Below are 23,300 nucleotides of genomic sequence, written 5' to 3' on the forward strand. Positions count from 1 at the left end.
GGCGCAGGGTCTGGGGGTGGTGGCGGTGGTGGCCGGTGGTTAGCCGTTGGGGGTGGGGTGGGTCTTGGGTGGTTGGGGTAATTTTTTTTTTTTAATTTTTTTTTTCATTTTTAAAGTTTTTTAAATTTATTTTTAAAGTTTTTTTAATAATTAATTAATTAATATTAGAACAACCAATTAGAGGCTGGCACGTGGCATATTAGTCATTAAGGGCATTTGATGACATTTTTCTTAAACTCAGGAGTATTTGGTGAATTTGAAAGTTTTGATGGGCATTTGGTGAATAAAAAAATAACTCAGGGGCATTTGATGAAATTTCCGTAAAATCTACAGTAAAATTATTAGCACAACATACATGTAAATATATTAATTATTAATTACAAATAAAATATCACATTTAATTTATATCCAATAAAATAATTTTACTGGAAAATGTTTAAAGCTACACTAACCTATATTATTACTAGTACAATTTTAGTTTATGAATTTATGTTCTAAATGATATTGTCGCTCTTTGTTATTATATGAAAAAATGTTTGAAGCTATCCAATAATTATAGTTTGATCATTAAAAGTTTATTTGTAGATGATACGGAGTAGTTATTTATCCAAAAAAAGGATACACAAGAAGATGTCACTTATCAATATATACGACGTGTCTTTTACTATAAATGCATCTTATTTATAACATTGAATGTAATAAATTTAATATTTCAATCATATGTTTTAGAAAAACATAATAATAATTTTTTTTTTGTATTTACTAAGGGACAATGATAGAGTGACCCTAGGGTTAGCAACCTTGTGATGTGGAAACTTAGTTGTCACCATAATTTTGCTTTGTTGGATTTTTTATTTTTTTTTTTAATTTTAAGATTATATGAAGTGTTAAGCCCTATGCTAATTAATAATCAGTTAACAGTTTCCCATACACCTTAATCTAGAAAAACACAATAGATTCCTTCCCACCCTTTTCTATTAAACATTCCAAATTTGAATAAACACAAATACTCCATATTAGTTACTCTTCTTTTATGTTTTTCACCTGCAACATTCCTTTTTTTTTTTTCTTTTTTGCTTAAGTTACAAATTAAAATAAATTTATGTCTGACATTTCTCAAGTGGGATTAATTGGGAACTATCATAAAAAGGTATGTGTCCATTTATAATTTGATTAGTAGTTTGTTGTATTTATTTTTTTATATTTAAATTGAGTAGTTTTTATTTTGAAATATTTAAGTTGTTAATTAGTTGGATTGTGAATGATATGATTTATATTACCATTAGCTATTCAAAAAAAAAAAGAAAAAAATAGCATTATATTTCCTCAATAGCGTTATCTCACATTACTATGTGTGTCTAGATTACTTTGTGAGGATAAAAATTTTACTTTTGTGATTTTTTATGAGAATTTGTTTTTTTCATTAATTAGTTTGACAGTTTTTTTTTTTAAGTATTCGTTTTTTTTTTTAAATGAAGGTCTCAATTTTTTTATTTTTAATGAAGTAGATGAATTATATTTCACTCGTAGTACGGAGTAGTCTGTGTTTTATAATGCTTCAAAACAATTTTTTTTTTAAATGAAATAGACAAATTATATATTAGTAGTCTGTCTTTTATAATGCTTCAAAACAAAAGTATGTTTGTTAATACAATGAATGAAGCTAATAATTTTTCTTTTTTTAATGTAGATGGAACCTCCAAAAGACTTTGACTTAAATATTGAATACTCAAATAGACAAGATGAAAATGAAATCGTGTTTAATGTAGAAGATGAATGTGATGATTCCAATGATGAGTTTGGTCTAAACTTTGACAATGGAGAAGACATACATTCTAATTTTGATGACGATGAAAGAGAACAAAATGGTGATAATTTGGACAATGTGATGCATGAAGATTTGTGTGATGAAGAAAAAGATATCATTCCTCCGTATGTTGGGATGGTGTTTGAATCTGCCGATAAAATTATTAATCATTGTCATGAATATGGGCATTTTGTTGGATTTCAAATAAGAATTAGAAGCTCTGAGAAAATAGAAAATTCGGATATTGTGACTCTTGATTGTGTCATTGAACGAAATCGACATATACAAGACTATAGTGATTGTAAGAGATTAAGGTTAGTTTGTTCAAAAGAGGGCAAGTTTAAATCAAAGGCAAACAATCCTCAACGAGCAACTAAATCTACCGTTACGGGATGTCAATTCAAGGTAAATGCATCACTTTGTTCCGATGGTTTATGGAAGTTAACTAAAGTTCTTTTGGAGCATAATCATCCATGTAATCCAAATAATTCCAAATTTATGAGAAATTATAAATTTATTAGTGAGCAAAATAAGAGAACGATTTTGGAAAATGATATGGCGGGTGTTCCTATTGCCAAGAACTATAATTCATTTGTTGTGAAGTATGGTGGTCATAACAATGTTCCTTTTGATGAGAGAGATTGTCGTAATTTGATAAGTAAGACAAGAAGACTGAGTTTACAACATGGAGACTTTATTGCGATGAGGAGACATTTCTCCAAAATGATATCAAGTAATTCAAATTTTTTTTACATGTATGACACCGATGACAGTGGCTCGTTGAGAAATGTCTTTTGGGCGGATGGTAGGAGTAGAGCGGCATACAAAGATTTTGGAGATGTTGTATCATTTGATACTACTTATGTCTCAAATAGGTATAAGATGCCATTTGCTCCATTCATTGGAGTCAATAATCATGGTCAATCTATCCTTTTTGGTTGTGCATTGTTGGCCGGAGAAGCGACTGATAACTTTGTGTGGTTGTTTAATGCATGGATGACATGCATGTCCGGAAAAGCTCCTAAGGGCATCCTAACAGATCAATGTCAAGCAATGGGTTAGTATTTCTATAAAATTATACTTTCATAATAATTTGTAAGTTCTCTGTTTTTTTTTTTTTGGACTGTTAAGCATCATTATTAAAATTGTATGAATGTAGGATAAAAGCTTAATCATATTAACTTATTTTAGAAATTATATAAATGCTTCATTAAAAAAAAAAATTTAAAAAAAAGGAAGAAGAAGATAACTACAAGTACTAACCACAAGTTGAACATATCTGTATCAAGTATTGTTTTACGTATTAAGAAAAAAAATTCAAGACATATCATATATATAAAAAAAATTAAATAAAAAATAGATAATGAGTGTCAATTTTTTGCTTTTGCGTACCTTTTTTAGGCAAATAGATAATGAATGTCAATTTTTTGCTGTTACGTATCATATTATAATTTGTTATGTTGTGTATAGTCATAGTATGAGACATAAGATATTTATAGCAGCGTAATTTTTTTTTTTTTACTTAACGTATTATATTACAACGTTAACTTTGTAGGTAAATATTATACCCGCGTATTTTTTTTTAAATTAATTGTGTTAATTTTGTAGGTAATGTTGTGGCCGAGGTTTTCCCAAATACTCGACATAGATGGTGTTTATGGCATGTAATGAGGAATGCAAAGAAACATCTCAATAAGCATCCCAAATGGGATGAAGTTTGTAAAGGGTTAAAAAATGCTCTTCATGATTCACTTACCATTACAGAGTTTGAAGAAGCGTGGCAAGATTGGGTCAAAATATTTAAGCTTGAGAAATATAATTGGTGTAAGGACATGTATGATTTAAGACATCGATGGGTACCAATATACTTCAAGGATACATTTTGGGCTGGCATGTCTAGTACTCAAAGGAGTGAGGGAATGAACTTCTTTTTCAAGGGATTTCTCAACATCAACACTACTCTTAAGCAATTTGTTGAGCAATTTGGATTTGCACTAGCTAAAAGAGTAAAAGAAGAGGATAAAGAGACATTTATCTCTAGTGATTCACCACTACATTGTTTAACCGACCATACATTTGAACATGTGTTTCAAAAACTATACACATCAAAAAAATTCTTTGAATTTCAACAAGGAGTGAAAGACATGACTTACAACAATGCTACTAAAATCTTTGATGATGAGAAACAATGTGTATATGATATCATAGTGAGGAAGAAGTGGTATGGTCGAACAAAACGCACTATTTTTCAAGTCACCATGGATAAGGAAACATTAGAAGTAAGATGTGATTGCAAGAATTTTGAATTTAAAGGGATTATGTGTAGTCACTCACTACGTGTATTTCATGAAGAGGAATGTGATTATGTACCCGAACGATACATTTTGGATTGATGGAGAAAAGACTTTCCTAGGGAGCATCTCAAGATTCCGGTTCCATATTATTCTTTGTTGAAGAAAAAACCAGAGGAGATGAAGAGGTATGAAAAATTGCAAAACACATTTGAACCCATTTCAACGGTTGCAATGATAAATGACATGTTTTATAATGAGGTGTTGGGGGCTCTTTCATAATTAAGTGTGAAGTCACAATCCATCACGGAGGATGAGCATGGACTCATGTCCCAAAATTTGACCAATATTGGCAAAGTATATGGTAGACGAGTCCTTAAGAGTGTTGTCGTTACTCAAACTCAAGATGTTGAAATGGTTGAGAACAATGAAGATATTGACCCTGTGACCGATCCAATTGATAAAAGGGGTAAGGGTAGAAAACCAACAAAGCGGAAAGGCTATGCTAATGACCAAGATCGTAATACAAAAAGAACAAAGAATTCAACAAATGTTTCTGATGCTCCTCATGGTTTTCAAGGTTACACCCCGGTATGCATTTCTATCTACTATAGTTTTTATCTATAAACCCTAAGAATTTTCTCTTATATCATACAAAGTTTTGATGGATTTTTTTTTATATATAATGCAGTTTAGTCAACCTTTTGGGATGTTTCATAATGCCATGTATAATCCCCCATATCCCCCATTTCCGATTATTCCAGTAAGTATCTTTACAATATAATAAACTTTTGGTAATGAGTAATGATTTATTGATATTAATTTGCCTTAATTTATTCTTTTGTAGATGCATGGTCAAAGGTTGCCATTTCAACCACCAAGTTCTAGCACATTTAATCCCTATAATTTCCAAAGGTTAATCAAACAATACATTGACAATGAAATTGTAATTCAATTTTTAAAAATAATTGTTTATTATATTTCTAACTTATTTTCCTTTCATATTATTTTGTTACAGATAATGAAGTACTGGGAGTACCTACAATCCCTTCAATTATTAAAAAAAATTTTGGGAGTACAAAGTATTTGGACGGTTGATGTATTGGTAGATGCTAGTATTGAATGTTGATAGTTGTTGTTTTTTTTTAAAAAAAAAAAAATTATTATGGGATTATTGAAAGTTGTAACTATTAAAGTGTTATACATTGAACCTTGGTAATTTCTTGAAGATTGGCACAAAGTATTTTAATTGTGTACATTGAATTGAACGTGATTAATTTTTATTTTTATTATAATTAGGTTTGTTTTTTTTTTTTTTTTTTCGTAATGAACATTGGAACAAATACATTGAAGGAACTTTGGTAATTTCTTAGAATATTAAAAGATTTCCAATTTAAACATATCAAAGAGTCAAAAGATACCAACGTGATTAATGTATAGTAATTTCCTAGAATACTAAGAGAATTCTAATTTAAATATTTTTCAAAAAAAAAAAAAACAGAGAGTCATAATTAAGATACCAACATGATTAATATGGGTTTTTTTTTGTTGCTTTATTTATTTAGGCAAAACTAAAATACAATTGATAATTAGCTAGTTAGTGAAGGAAATCAATTTCGTAAGGATTGTATTCTCAAAACAAGAATCTATACACAAAGCATTATTGTAGGTAGTTAGGCAAAGTACCTCCTAATTGTATCCCTTGATCAGTGGGATAAACATTGACTAAGCTAAATGTTAAGATATATTATTTTGAATATATCTTTATCCTTGTAAATATATTAGTTTCCTTGTTTATAGCCTAGGATCTTTTGTACTTAGCTATTTCCTATTTAGTAGCTTAATTAGTGCCTTATGTTAAGGATGTACATTGTATATATTGGCTAAGCATGGAATACAATACTCACGGAATATAATTCTTTCACTAAAGCCTACCTACCTAACTAATCGCAAATCCTAAGATAAGAATACAAAGCTTGAAAATATATACACTTATAAAGTAATGTTCTAACAGTTAGTTTGTTTGAAAATAATAATAATAAATAATATGTTAACATAATTAAAGAGACTTTTCGTCATATAAATCTCATAATTTAGGAAATATCAAGTCAAAAATCATAGTCTACTTTGTGGTCTTGATAGGAGCAAGATCTACGACTTAATATTTGGTTAATTTAACTTAACTTAAGTTAAGTATCATAAATATATAAGATTTACGTTAAATTACTTAAAGTAATATGTTTTGCATACTATTATTCTAGCTAAGATGGGCATGATATATATCATATAAATATATGACATATTTTATGGAATGAGATCAAGCGATTAGATATCATAATTTGCTTGATTTCCAACCTTTGTACTATTGACCAAAAAATAAATAAAATTCAATTCTTTATTTTTTAAACGTGATTAATTTCTGGTAAAAATAATAACCATAATATAATTGATAATAAGCATATATTAGAAACCATTTGATTACATTCCAAAGATAATAAGATACTCAGCCGACATCCTTTTAAGTACTACATACGAATTACTTAAACTACTAACACCAAAACTTAGGATGATATTTAAAAAACAAAATAACCAAAGACTTCATTATATTATCTAAATACACTTAGTCTATGTTGATGATCTCGCGGACAATAGTGCGTTCACCATCCTTTCCCTTGGAAGTACCCACCTTCTCTCCAAAGATAACCTTCTCTTCAAAGATACCCACCTTTCCCCCGGAAGCAACAACCTTACACTTAGATTTTTTGTTAGACGGGGGTGTCCAGTTGAAAAGTTGCTCTTAAATTATTTTCATTATTTATGAATTGTCTTGGAATTGATCTTTGTTGGTTACCAATGGAGGAGAATACTAAGAGTTTTCATTTTTTCCCATATTCTTAAATGTAAAAAAACATATGTACCTAGCTGTAACTTTTAAAGTAATGGATTTCTTTTTCTTTTCAAAATATCTAAAACTAAATAATGAAAAGATTACAGTATAATAAAATGAAAAAATATCTTAAATGCTCAGTTTTTTTTAACTCCATAACTTTTTTAAACGTAACTGATAAACCATACTGTTAATAAAAATATTACAATTGATAAACCATAATATTTTTTTTTTGAATGAAGATAAACCATAATTAAGGTAAAGGATTTTTTTTGCAAAATATCTAAAATTGAATAATGAATAAAAATATAACTATTTTTTGGGTGCACATATAAAGAATGAAATTAATAAACAACGTAAATCAATCACTGAATATTTTTTTTAATATATAAAATGGTCATTATCCATTTTAATTATTGTGATTGTTGTTTTTTTTATGTATTTGATGATGATTTAATATCTAAAATTATTAAAAAGTTTATTTTTCAACTAATACAGGATTATCAACATAAAAAAATAGTTAACAAGTATAAAATTTTACAAAAAAAATAAAAAAAAGAAATTAAAAAAAAACGTTTATGTACTTTACAATTACACATAACAAATATGTTAATTCACTTATTCAAAAGCTAAATAAGGGCCTGTTCACTTCAGCTTAATTTCAGTTCAGTTCAATTCAGTTCAGCTCCATTCACTTCGGTTCAGTTCAGCTCCTAATTTCCTCCTCTCGTAAAATATCATTTCAGCTCAATTCAGTTCATTTCACTTCAGCTCCAATCAGTTCAACTCAGCTCCTAATAACCTTCTCTCATAAAATATTCATTTCATCTTAGTTCAGCTCCTAATTTCCTTCTCTCATAAAATATTCATTTCAGCTCAGTTCAGTTCAGCTCCAATCAGTTCATTTCTGCTCAATTCAGTAAATACGAACAGGGCCTTAGTCCATCCGTTCAATTACGTATAATTTATAACTAGCTATGTAGAGAGAAATTCAACATCATCACAATGACATATACTCAATAATATAATAAGCTATGCACTAATATTTCTTATTAGTTACAACAAATGAATAATTCTTGCAAGGTTATCGTCTATATACAAATAAACAAGAGAGTCCGCGAGTCATTGATGTCATGTTTTAATTAATGAAGTTGACAAAGGGCCTAAACCCTCTTAACAACCCTAAACCGTAAACATGAAACTCTAACCCTAAACCATACACCTCTTAACAACCCTAAATCGTAAACCTGACACTCTAACCCTAAACCCTACACCTCTTAACAACCCTAAACCCTAAACCCTTAACTTTAACCCTCACAACCATAAACCTTAAACCCTAACCCTAAACTCTAAACTCTCTCACAACCTGTACTTTTTGAATAAACTATCAATTTACTTGTCTTAATTGCATAATAGTCAAAACTTAAGTCGTTTGAACTATTAATTTATATTATTGTATACGAACTTATTGTTTCTAAAATAAAATGGAGTAAACTCTAACCCTAACAACCATATACCCTAAACCCTAAACCCAAACCCTAAACCCTAAACCTTAAACTCTCTCACAACCCTTACTTTTTTAATAAACTATCAATATACTTGCCTTAATTGCATAAGATTTAGAACTTATGTCGTTTGAAATATTTTATTATATTATTGAATATGAACTTATTTTTTATAAAATAAAATGGATTAAGACAAACCAAATACATACTAGTAGTCGTGTTTGGTTTTCGGATTTTCCGAGTTGTATTGGAGAACGATCTCCCTATGAATGAAAGCTAAGTGCCTTCGAGCCTCGTTTCAAAAAAAAAAAAATACATACACCGTTACTATATTGTTCGAACATGGTAAAAACAAATCACTTAGTTTAAGTTTATTAACTAATGAACTAAATGTACACTTAAGATCATGTGTGCGTGAAAAGGTGTCTTATGATAAGGAATTGTGACCCTCGGATCAACAATTTATGGTCATCAAGAATTTTCAAGTACTAATAGTTTGTTATTAAAAAAAAATTGGCATAAAAAAATCAAGAGATACATGTACTCACTAATGCATACTCCGTATATTTTGTTTTTTTTTTTTTTGTTTTTTTGGCTGGAAATAAGAAATACTATAATCATTACTATTTACAATTAAGAAATGCATGTATTAACTTTTTTTTTTCATTATAGTATTAAAAGATCATTAATATATATTTTTCTTAACCATTTTTAAACAAAAGAAAAACTGAATAACCGTACATACAAGTTAAAACTAATAAAATTTATTACATATGTATAATTATACGAAGAGAATTTCTAAATTTGCAATTCGCATATATGATATACTAATACATAACTATATATATGCATGGTACATCGAATCTAAATCAAAGGCTGCAATTTATTAACTAGTAATCATGTCTCGCATTCTTTCTTAGCTCTACCAAACCACATAGACGAACCCTTCCTCCACACCTCCACCATCCTAATTTTCCATTATATTACAGTACATGGGATAAATGAGAATTTAGTTTTTCGTAATTTTGTACATATGAGACAACTAGTAATCATGGCTCCCTCAATGTAGATATTTAAGTTAAGCATTGGAAAAAAAAAACAGAAAGTTAATTAATTCCCCAACAATAATTATTCCATTAAAGAACGTGGAAAGAAGTCAAAAACATTAATTACTCTTTGTTTTATTTTTTACTCTACCTAATCTTCCACATAAGCTGCCATGTAATAGGGTTGGTAACCTTGAGGGTTAACACAACATTTTCCTGTACTAAGATATTAATTTATTTAATTACGTAATAACGAAAAAAATTGATTGATGTTTCTCATTTTCCAAGAATTAAACCTATATGATACAGTTGTTAAACACAACTTTTTTTTTTTTTTTTTTTTTGAAACACATCAAACACAACATTTATTATATAGTCATATGTAATACTCCATTAATCTTAGAAACAAAATATTAGAGGTATTTAAAAAAAATTATGATGTTTTAAAGTACATAATTTTTTTAATACCAATTATATGAATCAATTTTATTATTACTTTTTCGGCAAAATTCAATAATACTCCGTCTAAAAGATGTTTGCAAAAAATAATAATAATATTTTTTTTACTTGAAATAGTGCCTCACTATTTTTATAATAAAAAAAATTTAGAATAATATTTTAGGTAAATGTATAAGGAAGAATTAAGAACACGAAATAAATCTATTAAAAAAAAAAAGATCATGAAACAAAAAGAAATACATTTTATGTAAAGATAATATATAAGATTTTGAATAATATTATTATACTCGTACTATATAAATATTCTAAAATAAAAGATCTTTTTCTAAAAGAGGTGGGGGAGTTTTGGTAGAATTTATTATATACACTAGGATGTACCGAACCCCCGAGGTCATTTGCTTATTTAATCAACAAATGTACAAATAATATTTTTACTCATTTGTTGGTTAAATGAGCAAATGACCCCGGGTGTACATAAAGGCTCTCCAGGATTGTCTAGTAAGTGTAAGTCATTCTTAGTGCATAACTCTTTTTTTTATTATTTTTTTTTTAATTTTTTTTTTGAAAAACTTAGTGCATAACTCTTATTTGCTTTGGAAATAAATAATTGTGTCGGGTGGTAGTTTTAAAAAATTTAGGGCGTGTTCGGCACTAGCTTTTGAGTAGGTTTTAGGTAGGGCCTGTTCGATGGTAGCTTTTGAGGTAGCTTTTAGCTTTTGGACTACCTATAAAAATTACTACTATTTGGTGAAGTAGGGATTTAAATAGTTGTTAGAGGTGGAGGTAGCTTTTGGGTAGCTGTTAATAAAAGCTAGAAAAGATAGCGTTGAAAAAAAAAAACTAGCGTTCAACCTATTTTTTAGGTTTTATTATCCTTCTTATTTTTTTTTTAAAAAAAAAACCAAAATTTTTATCTTTTTTAACTCAGTGTGTTTGTTTTCCACTCAACCACAATATTAGGTTTTCTACCATATTTTTCTACCTGATTATTTTTTAATATAACGTTATATTTTCCTACCTATATGTAAACTCTCTACTCCATCTTCTTCTTTCAATAATTAAATTCATACTTTCGTATGTTATTTGAGAATCAAAAGGGGAAAAAAAAGTATACAAGTTTCTTTGATTTGTTAAGGTATGTGTTCTTCCTCATTTATTTATTTTGTTATTATAGTTTTTGGGTATCAAAGTTAATATTATTTGATTCAAGTTCGATTTTCGTCACATCAAATGACAATGATCTCTGGTTAAATTACTTTGTATATAAATTTGAGTAAAATTATATTGGATCCATTTGATTGAGGATTATTTAAACAAAAAAATTTCTTATGGATTATAAATTAAACTTCATGCTCTATTTATCTCAAACGAATAAAAAATGTGGATGTTAATTGATGCATGCGCTATATATAATAATAATCAACAGGTACTTGAAGGTGTACATTACTAATAATAATAATAATAATAATAATAATAATACTAATAATAATAATAATAATAATAATAATAATAATAATAATAATAATAATAATAATAATAATAATAATAATAATTATTATATTATTATTATTATTATTATTATTATTATTATTATTATTAATAATTATTATTATTATTATTATTATTATTATTATTATTATTATTTCAACAGCTAGTTTTGCCAAACATTCATATTATGAACAGCTACCTTGACAGCTGACAGCTACCTAATGACAGCTCACAGCTACCTCTACAGCTAACAGCTGCCCAAAAGCTAACAGACAGCAACTACAACTACTTTTGCCGAACAGACCCGTAGCTTCTTAACAAAAAAATATTAGTGAGGTTTGGCAATGTAGTGGTTGAGGTAGCTTTTAGTGGTGGATGTAGCTTTTATCAAAAGTTAGAAATATTAGCTTGTGGGCGTGTTCGACAAAATGTAGCTGTAGAGGTAGCTGTTAGCTGTGATGGTGGTTGTTAGCTGTTTGTGTAGCTGTTAGCTGTCAACTAGCTAGCTATTAGCTGTGAAAATGAATAATTCAGTATGAGTGTTTGATAACTAGCTGTTAGTTGTAAAATTCTAAAAAAATAGAAAAAAATTCAACAGCTACCTAGCTTTTCACAAAAGTTAATAATGTTAACTTTTCACAAAAGTTAGGGCGTGTTCGGCACCAATGTTTAGGTAGCTTTTGAGTAGCTTTTAGCTTTTTGACTTGGTCAAAACGCTACTTGATAAAAATTAGACATGTTCGGCAAGGTAGTGGTGAAAGTAGCTTTTAGTGTTTTAAGTAGCTTTTAGTGTTTTAAGTAGCTTTTGCCAAAAGTTATAAGTTTTAACGTTGGATTAGCTGTGGGAATTTTTTGTTATTTTTGTAATTTTTTTTTTATTTATTATTTTTTTTTTTTGAAAAATAGGTATAGAATTTTTATCCAAAATTTTAGGAAATAAAATCCAATCTGTTTTTTTTATCCTTCAAATTTGAAATACTGTTTTTAATACTTATCAAAATTTTAACGTTGAAATTTATTTTGATGATTATCTCATGTCTAACGTTCAAATATTATATAGCCCTATATATGACTTGATCTGACATTCTATTTTGCATTCTTCATTTCAAATCATTTAAAAAAAAAATTGTCATTCCTTCACAAAAGACGTAGCTCTGCATTGCTTTGCTCTGGTAAATTTTGTCTTCTTATATGTCTTCTTAAATTATTGGTTTCTAGTATTATGAATTAAGCTTTATTGTATGTTTTTCCTATTGTAGATATTAGCATCGGGTCGAATTGTGGTTCTCATCTCCCATTGCTTTTCTCGAATTAAGGTATGAATTCATATTCTATTTTTTCTACAAAAAAACTCTTGTGGTTCTATTTAGGTTTTTTGAATTAGATTTAGATTGAGCTTCAAGTAACGTAGCTTAGCACAAGTAATATTCCATGATAAAGAAAATTCAATAAATACAATTATAATTAATAAAGTTCTGTACAAATTGCTAACCGGTGACTGGGAAAAAAAAAACAATAAATATAATTAATAAAGTTCATCATCAATGCTTATTATTTCTACCACCTAATATTATTGAATTGTAAGTTGAATTTGATTAGCTATTTCAGAAATCTATATTATCATTATATGACTCAAAGTACAATCAAGTTATGAATTATGTACTTGTACTACGGTGGTCTCTAAATGCTAAAATTAAATTGTTAAATCCTAGATTGAAGGAGACAAAGTAGAGAGTAGAAAAACAGGGATTTTTTTTTGTAAAAGACCAATACAATTTCATCTAAGCAACGTCATCAATTAATGGAACAAGATAAAATAAGATATCTATATTTATGTAGATAGTTATGTTTAACATATGTTAGCTAGAATATTGGATAATCAACTAGAATGTTGTACAATTGTACTCATATAGATCACCTAGATTTAAGACTAGTGTTATGCTAGCTATGTATATAACCTTAGTATGATCTTAATCAATGGGAATAAGGAAGAATTTCATTCCTTTTTGATACACTTCTTTTTAAGGTAGCATGTATGTCTTCATATACTATACAAATTTAATATATATTAATAAATTTGGGTTTCATACTAGATGGGTTCATCTAGTAAACAGGAGGCAACTAAAGACATTTTCAAATGGAATGATGAAAACATGATGATATTGTGTGATGTATGCCTTCAATTTATTAAAGACAATGGCCGTTCACAATTTTTTAAGTGGAAGGAAATTCAAACGGAAGTTGAAAAAAGAATTGGATGGGTGTTTATAAATACAAATAGCTGCAAGCATAAATATGATACAATGAGAAAAGATTGGCGTCATTGGAAGGCTTTGAAATCAAAAGAAACTGGTTTAGGATGGAATCCGCAATTTGGTAGAATTGATGCCACGAATGAATGGTGGGATCAAAAAATTAAGGTGTGTACACATTAAATTTTAAATAGGATTCTGTTATTCATTAAAATAGAATTATATGACATATTTAAATTTGATTTTTTTTTTTTAATGAATTTGTAGGAGAAATCAGATTTCAAAAAATTTCGTCATAAGGGTATTAGTGCAAAGCTTGAAAACAAATGGGATTGTTTATTTGGAGATTCATGTGCTACGGGGGATAATGTGTATGCACCTTCAACAGACCCTGTTATTAATATTGAAGAGCAAAACATAGAACATGAGAATTATGATGAAGAGCATGAAGAAAATCTGGAAAATGGGAGTAACTTTTTTCTAAGTGACCAATTTACATCTGATTTAATGAATGATAATTTTTTCCAAAATTTTATGGAACAAGCTAAGAATTCAATGTTACCAAATCCGGGTGGTGATTTACAAGTGACTAATGAAGGTGTAAATGCTAGTACTCATGCTTCTAAAAAGGCCCAAAAGCAACCTATAACAAAGAATAATGTTGTCCAAATGAAGCGTAAGAGAAGACAATCAGCAGGATCAACAATGTTGTCTCATAAAATTGGTGAAATGACAGAGTGTGTTAAGCTTATGGCTCAAAGTAGCACACCTAATGCAAGTACTCAACCATCCTCATCCACAATTACTACTGCCATGCAAGTTCTCAATCTTATGGTACAAAACCATATTTCAGAGAAATATTGTGATGTTTGGTTTTATGCTATTTCTGTGATTGAAGATCAAACTAAGAGAGAGGTGTTTTTGAATATGGATGATGATGAGAGTAGGCTTAGATGGTTGCAACACTTATATTTGAATAAAGACAATTAGATAAGATCTTTTTAGGTAGTTTCGATTTTTATCATTCAATATGTTTAAAATAAGTAGCTTCATTAGTTATTTGTTACTAAATTTTATTTCGAGTTATTTGCTCCTAAAATAGTAGTGTTGGTACATGTAATTAATTTCATTTTTTAATATTAATAAATTTAGTTTAACATATATATATATATATATATATATATATATATATATATATATATATATATATATATATATATATATATATATATATATATATATATATATATATATATATATATATTATATCTATGTGTTTTGTTTCATCACTTGTTATTGAAATGTAATTACAGATATGGACATTGATGACGATAGAAAGCGTAAATTTTGGATTGCAATAGCATATGCTATATCTTTAATATATACTTATTATTGTAAGTATATCTATAAGGAACCGTGTATGACTTCAAATTTTACGGGAGAAAAGTGGATAAGGGAAGTGCTAAATGGTCATCCTATTCGATGTGTCAATGCATTTAGAATGGAGCCAAGATTATTATTGAGACTATGTAACGACTTATCTTCAAAATATGGATTGAAAGCTAGTGGTAACATGTCTATAGTAGAGAAAGTTTGCATTTTATTATATGCACTGGCTCAAGGGGTATCAAATAGAGTTTTGTGTGAGCGTTTTCAACGATCCGGCGATACAATAAGTAGAGTTATTCATGAAGTTCTCTACTCAATCTCTAGTAGAAAGGTAAAGGGGCTTGTGCATGATATTATAAGACCCTATGATCCTAGTTTTAAAGGCGTGCCAGCGAAAATTGCCACGGATAATAGATATATGCCTTTTTTTAAGGTAATGATTTATCTAATTATATATATTTATATTTATTTATTTATAATTATGTATATATATATCATCATTATACTTTTTTAATAGGATGCTATTGGATGTATTGATGGCACACATATAGAGGCATGTATACCTGAGGCCCAACAAATGCCTTATAGAGGGCGAAAAGGAATTCCTACATTTAATGTTTTGGCTGCATGTGATTTTGATATGTGCTTTACATTTGTATCGGCGGGGTGGGAAGGTTCGGCACATGATACTCGTATTTTTCTTCATGCAATTGAAACCCCAGAGATGAAATTTCCTACTCCTTCTCAAGGTATGCTTATAGTTTATATATTTTTTTAAGAGGTAATTATAATAAAGTTTATTTAAATAAATTCTTATAATATATATAAATATATATTTAACATTGTTTGATTTGGTGCAATTAGGTAAGTATTACTTGGCTGATAAAGGATATCCAGATCGTAGAGGATATTTAGTACCGTATCCTAAGTTGAGGTATCATAAGTCACAATTTGAGAATGTACCTCCTCAAAATAAACAAGAAACTTTTAATCGTTGGCACTCATCCCTTCGAAGTTGTATCGAAAGATCTTTTGGAGTTTTGAAGCAGAGATGGAAGATACTTATCAAAATGTCAAAATACAGTGTTGAGACACAAATACAAATGGTGGTTGCTACATTTGCCCTACACAACTATATTAGAATTAATTCACCAACTGATCCCCTTTTTAGAGTGTTGGAGGATTACCCAGATTTTATTCCATCATTCGAGCTGCCGGATATTAATCATGCTGGATCAAATTGTGACAATAGAGAAGGTGATGGTACTGAAATGAAGGTTGTTCGTGACCATATAGCTGGTAGTTTATGGAAAGCTAGACGCCGTAATTATTTATTGTAATAAAACGATTTGTGAATTTTTTCATTAGAGTAACGTTTAGCTTGTTAAGCAAATAAATATTCTTACTAAAAGGTTTGTATACACTTATTCATTTTTATTTATTTATTATTTTGATAGATTGTACATTGTCCTTTCAAATGTATTTGATAGTAATCAAGAAATTGTGTACTTAATTTTATAAACCACACCTTAAATTTTGTTATAAGAATTTGACTAATAATATAATTATAATTAATGAAATAATAATTTTTTTTATTAAATTAAATTATATAGACTCAACAGCTAGTTTACCAAACACTACTATTAAAATATTTAAATATTCACAGCTAACAGCTAGTTGACAGCTAACAGCTAGGTATACAGCTGACAGCTACTACTACAGCTAACAGCTACCCACACAGCTACTTTTGCCGAACACGCCCTTAATAATGTTAACTTTTCACAAAAGCTACTTCAACCACTAAACTCTACCCCCACCACTACATTCCCAAACACTCATATTTTTTTTCTATGTAGTGGTTTGAATAAGTCAAACCACTAAAAGCTACCTAAAAGCTACTCAAAAGCTAGTGCCAAACACGCCTATAAGGTTGAAAATTAGAGGTAGCTTTTAAGGTAGCAGTTGAAAATTTAATCTATAGTTTTAAAAATAAAATATTGATTTTTATATGTAACAACTAGTCAACTGCTACTTTACCAAACACTCATACCTAAATTATTAATTTTCACAGCTAACAGCTTGTTGACAGCTAACAGTTACCTACACAACTAACAGCTACCTTCACAACTATATTTTATCGAGCATGCCCTTAATGGTTAGTTAGGGTATGTTTTTAAGGATTACAATGGCTTTTTTTTTTTTTTTTTTTTTTTGTGCTTACAACTTTTTTGAAGGTAATAATAATAATAATAATAATTATCTATTAACTAAATAGAAAATTGCTGACACCATCCTCACCTCAAACTATATACGTGTCGCTCTCTCATAAAAAAAAAATTCCACCTACTGCACTTATGATGTCATATATATTTTTGGTTTATTTTAGGAATTGGTTATTTTTAATCATTATCATTTCAATCCTTTGAATGCGTCAATAAATAAATAAATAGGTTTTTAAAAAATAATAATAATAAATAATTTTTTTTTTTGGTTTTAGCTCAATATCAATAATAAATAAATTGATATTGAGCTAAAACATTTTAAGTAACTACGAAGTATTTTTTTTTTTTTTTTTTAGGTTTTACTGTTATTTGTGTGTGTGTGTGTTTTTTTTTTACTAAGGATTGTGTAAGCAATCTAGTTATGAAGTCATGTACATAAAATATGAATGTTTGTTATACAAAAATGAACTAATTTATAAGTATGCATATGGTTTGATTAGATCAGATTGATTTTCATTTTAATATTTTGTTACTTAGTAATTTATGATGAAAGACATGTTTTTATGATCTAATTTATAAAAAGTATGTATGAGGAAATAAATAATGGAAACAATTTATTTTAATAATTTTTTGAATCTCACGGGTCTAACCTTGTCTTGTCTTGTATACTAAAAAGCAAAACTAGGGGTGACACATGTCATTTCTTAGTTAAAAATTTTCCCGCCCGTTTTACTTCCTTTTTTTTAATTTATTTTTTGCAGGTTCTTTAAGGATTCTAATTTATAATAATCAAAAATATCTTTTTTACAATTAAGATTTTTAACAATAATTTTTTTTCCATATGCACTCAATTAATATATTTTTACATATACATAGTTTTATATATTAGGTATTTTTTGTAAAAAAAAATGTGAAAATATATTAGGGAAGTATTATTAAACTATATACTCTGTATTATCTTAGTTTTTGTTTGATTTCATCCAATTTTATTATTTTTTCAGAAATGTTTAAATTAATTTAAAATAAAATCATTTAGCTCATATATATTTTATATCTTATTTTTTTTTACTCTTTAAAGTCATATCAATAACAACATAACAAGCGGGGGTACTATATATCCTTAGATTTTTATTATTTTTTTAATAAAATTTCACAATTATAATTTTTTATTTTTATAATCAAGTGTAAGTGTCAATAATGGTGACATTAGAGGTATAAAATTCAAGTTATATTTATTTTTGAATTAGTATATATTACGAGTGTAATTTTTTATTTTTTTTATAAAATTCAATAATAACCCTTATAAAATTTAATAACAATCGTGCATTGCACCGGACTTAAACTAGTATTATATGATAATCTTACATCTCATAATGGTATGTATAATAATGGAGTATAGTACTTGATATGCCATATGTATATTTAGTTGTATCATTATTATATGAAGTACTCCGTATACCATTACATCAGCTAATGGTGCCTTTAAAGCTTATTGGAAAATATGATTTCCATTAATTCAATAGATTTGATAATGTCATTAAACTGTCTAATTATACTATCTACATACCCAGTGGATTATACTATCTATCTATCTATCTATCTATCTATCTATCTATATATATATATATAGAATTGAGATCATGTGAGGAGGCCTTCCAAATGGAGGTTTGATAGGTACTTGCATATACATATCAAGGGACATTTGAGACATTTCGCATGAAATTTACCCATCCCTCTCCTCCTTTTTCTCACCCCCACGTGCTGAATTTAAGTGTACCACTTGGTGATTAATAGTATCACTAAATGACCAAATAGTATCATTGAACATTCGGTGGTACTATACATTGATTCAATGGTACTATATATTCATTTAGTGGTATTAACTACGTATAGAAATAATATCACTACATAGTCAATGATATTATATAAACTTTTAGTGGTACATTTAAAAATTGGTCTCACTTGTCAATCTCTCTCCTCCTTTCTGTTACCCCCATGTGCTTACAATACTTTTTAATATTTTAAAGTTTGATATGTATTTGCAAACACATATCAAACCTGTATTAGTACTTCCTCATCATGTGAGAACCAAGGTGAATAATAGGAACTAAGAACCAATCTCAGCCATTGATCGCACTCAATCTGATGGCTCACATTTCACCCGCATTCATTAATGACATTTTTGTAATTATGCAGTTTTTGCAACTTTTTTTCAGTTTTTAAACTTTTAAAGCAATTTCATTTACTTTACGACTGATTTCATTTACTTTTACTAACTTTTTATTTACTTTATAGAAATAAAACTGGAAAACACTTTACAAAGTTGAAATATTACGAAAATGTCATTAATGACACGGGAAGCATGTGAGCCATCCGATTAACATGATTTAAGGACCTAGATTAGTTCCTAGTTCTTATTATAGCCTTGGTTCTCATTATAACTACCATGCCATCCTATTTGAATTACGTAATATATCAAAACAAATATGTCCTATTTAATTTGTTAATACCATACATTCTGTGTAAGTTCTACATAGTAGATGATCTGATTATCAATTTTTCAATACTTTTAGGCTTTGTTAAGTTGATTATAGCTTTATAGGCCATAAACATAAAATTTCTTTCTAATCGGTTTGTTCTTCTCACTAAAGCTATAGGTGCAAAAAGTTATTGAAACTATAATTTACTTCTCAAAAATAAATTAAAAGGACTATCACGTACATTTAAATATATTTAATTTAAAGACTTGTAAATTAAACAAAGTAGTTTAGGACTCTTGCCATGCACGGTAAGTCCAAAACAAATTATACATTAATTATATAGCTATATAACAAACTAAATAAATTATTAAAAAATATCAAAGATATGCAATGAATATCAGAGTCCTAATTAAATTATGAATAATACAAAATGTAAACATATACTGATTAAATAAAGTATATAGCTTTATAACAAACTAAATAAATTATATAAAAAATATCAAAGATATGCAATGAATATCATAGTCTTAATTAAATTATGTATAATGTAATTACTGCAAATCTTCAAACTGAAAAGTGAGCCACTTGGTTCGTTTGCCATCTCTTGTTGAATTGAAAGTTCCCAATATATCAGTAAGATATCCAATAACATCTATTGTAAATAATAATAATAATAATAATAATAATAATAATAATAATAATAACGACCTCAAAAAAAAAAAAAAAAAAAAATTCAATAACATTCATTAAAAAAAAATTGATATTACCTCAAAACAAAGACTATATTAAGTGCATGAAAATGTATTATACCCACTAAACAATCCATGTCTAGATTGTTTGAAGCAATTTTATCAAAAGACACCAGTTTGAAACCAAAGTTAGGAATGCTAATTTTGATAGCAATTGTAATCTCAGTAAAATGTCGCAAATTTATTTTGTATGCATGATTAGTAGGTTTGAATGAACTTCCCATCATTTTTTCCAACTCTATAACCGGATAAAGTGTACAATTCCCCCTCATTAATTAGTTGTTGGAACTTGAATAACAAAGATTTTTTTTTATAGATGCCTGTATTTTGCCTCCCTATTAAACAAATGTATGAAAAATATCATTAGATTCATACAACAATATCTTATGGTGGTTATTTTCAAGGTAGAAAAAAATAGAATCAATAACATAATAGTAAAACAAACACCAGGAATGACAGTGTTGATTCCTATGGTGTAATTTTTTCCCTAAAGAAAAAAAAAAACCTTCCATTTTTTTGCTAAAATCTTCTTTGATAAATTTGGTATGATATAACTATCATAATACAGAGTATTATTTCAAATATTTATACATATCTTTTATAGTAAACATATTCTTTTTAGTTATTACTCCGTTTTCGATACATATTACTCTGTATAAAAATTGAAACACTCATATGGTCTAACATGTAGGTGTATTTTTTTTTTTTGAAAGATAGATGTAGTTAAATTATATCCTCATTTGTCTAACTGACTCTTTCATTATATTTCATGTTTCATTTCATTATATACGCAAAATAAGAAGATTATAAATATGTTATAGATGTATTTTACCTATGCCCGCTATTTTTTTTAATACAATTTTATTGATTAAATTTAGTAAAATAACCGTGCATGGCACGTGACCTAATCTAGTTATATATAAAAATCACCTTTTGCATCTAATAGCACGATTTCCAAAGAATTGAAGCAGTTTTAGTAGGAAAAGCTTTTGAAGGTACAATCCATAACCTAATTACTCTAGCTTGTATAACTGCATGTTCATTGGTATGACTAATATTGTTATTTGAACCATGATTTGTGCTATGATAAAAAGATATTTGTGGCTCCAAAACACGTTTATTCAGATTTATTTTTCTAGGATAAATTATTAAAACTTAACAAAAATAAGTTTGGTTTAATTAAGTTAAGTAGTATGAAGATCAAATCAACATGAACGGAATTAATTTGATGTAGCAAAGAATTATGTAAGATTTATATTATTGTGATATTGTAAATAAGGAATTAATTTGATATACTTCATTCCTCCATTTTTATTTTATTGCACCATTAGGACTTTTACAGTATTCACTTACGGTTTGTTTGGATAGCAAAGAAGGAAAGAAAAGAAGGGGAGGGAGAATGGAGGAAGGGAAGGGAAAAGAAAGGGAGGGGGAGGTGAGCTTCATTTTCCCTCCAAATCTCTCCAATTTTGGAGAGATTATGGTTATTATAGAGAGAGGGAAAATAGATCCCTCCCTCTCCTTCCCTTTCCTTCCCCCAATCTTTTACCCAAACAAGAGATTTTGTCCCCCTCCATTTCTCTTCTCTTCTTTTCCTTCAATTTCTTCCTATCCAAACAAAGTGTTAATCTTCTTTGACTATCATTTGTGATTTATCCATTCGGAAAAATATAGTCACGTGGGATCTAGTTAGATTCGTCTCGAAATCTTCTTTTCAAATATCAATTTTTTTTATAATTTTTATAAAAGTGTAATTGAAGATATTAATAGCTAAAAAAATGCATTGACAAGCGTGAAATTCCTCATGGTGCAATAAAAAAAGAACGGAGGAAGTAGTAAAGAATTGACCATTAGTATAATATCACCAAGTGGTCTTTTTCGTTGTTACGCAGATCCTTGTGGTTCATATGACTCTCGTTGCCTTTTTTTCTCTCAAAATTTTCAATCTATTCATCCTTGCAATTTTGTAAACATTTTGATCCATTTCATAATTTATTTAATGAATATAGCTATTTAATATTTAAAGATATTTTTAAGCATAATAGTATTAATCTAATAAATCATATATTAACCATGTTATTATATGTACTGTATATTTTATGATACTATCTGATGCGGTTCCAAGGCATCAATATTGTTATTATAATTATTTTTATTGTTATTTTTAGTTTATTATTAGATGACCGAATTTATTAGGATATTTTTGTTAGTTTAATTCGGTTAGTATAAGATAAGCTTAACTTTAAAGATCATATTTGCAAAATATTATCTTTACAAGTTAGAGTTAGTTTCCTAGTTAGATTAGAATTTGTTTTACCGATTTTTAGGCTAATTATTTAGCTTATAAATACGTGTTGGTGTTTAACGAAAAGTATGATTGATTGATTTGAAATTTATAAAGTTTTACGTAAGCTTGTGCTTGTGTATTCTTGGCCTAGTTTAGGTTTTAAGCTCGTGTTGCTTAGCGTTTCTTGACCGAGACTCAAGATTCCAAACCTTTCAACTGCGATTGAAGGTTATATCCATCAAAATTCATATCACTATCTATAATTATAATCAATACAACTATTTTTAGTTAATATTGATGAATATTTTTTTCATAACTGTATATTTAATTCGTTTTTTCCTTAAATATGAAATTGACCGTAATAACTTTTTCTTATTCTATTTGCAATTATGTTTAATATGTTATGATTATATCCAATGTATATTAAAAATATTTTAC

At 27.9% G+C, this 23,300-nt stretch overlaps 2 protein-coding genes across 2 annotated transcripts; both read left to right on the plus strand.

The window, feature by feature from the left end:
• The first annotated feature begins 1,690 nt into the window (after positions 1-1,690).
• Positions 1,691-4,200, plus strand: LOC145642718 (protein FAR1-RELATED SEQUENCE 5-like). The gene is made up of 2 exons (XM_081693893.1): positions 1,691-2,864; positions 3,416-4,200. The coding sequence occupies exons 1-2, from the start codon at positions 1,691-1,693 to the stop codon at positions 4,198-4,200; spliced, it is 1,959 nt and encodes a 652-aa protein (XP_081550019.1).
• Positions 4,201-13,576: 9,376 nt separating this feature from the next.
• LOC145642719 (uncharacterized) lies at positions 13,577-16,464 on the plus strand. The gene is made up of 5 exons (XM_081693894.1): positions 13,577-13,903; positions 14,003-14,678; positions 15,049-15,557; positions 15,642-15,873; positions 15,989-16,464. The coding sequence occupies exons 1-5, from the start codon at positions 13,577-13,579 to the stop codon at positions 16,462-16,464; spliced, it is 2,220 nt and encodes a 739-aa protein (XP_081550020.1).
• Positions 16,465-23,300: the final 6,836 nt, after the last annotated feature.

Source organism: Chenopodium album, chromosome 8 (assembly GCF_948465745.1).
Source record: "Chenopodium album chromosome 8, dcCheAlbu1.1, whole genome shotgun sequence".
Classification (NCBI taxonomy): domain Eukaryota; kingdom Viridiplantae; phylum Streptophyta; class Magnoliopsida; order Caryophyllales; family Amaranthaceae; genus Chenopodium; species Chenopodium album.

Coding starts and splice junctions, on each gene's coding strand:
- LOC145642719 (XM_081693894.1), top strand. CDS start 13,577: ATGGGTTCATCTAGTAAACAGGAGGCAACTAAAGACATTTTCAAATGG. Junction 14,679..15,048: donor GAATATGGATGATGATGAGA/GTAGGCTTAGAT, acceptor ATGTAATTACAG/ATATGGACATTGATGACGAT. Junction 15,874..15,988: donor ATTTCCTACTCCTTCTCAAG/GTATGCTTATAG, acceptor TGGTGCAATTAG/GTAAGTATTACTTGGCTGAT.
- LOC145642718 (XM_081693893.1), top strand. CDS start 1,691: ATGGAACCTCCAAAAGACTTTGACTTAAATATTGAATACTCAAATAGA. Junction 2,865..3,415: donor AGATCAATGTCAAGCAATGG/GTTAGTATTTCT, acceptor TTAATTTTGTAG/GTAATGTTGTGGCCGAGGTT.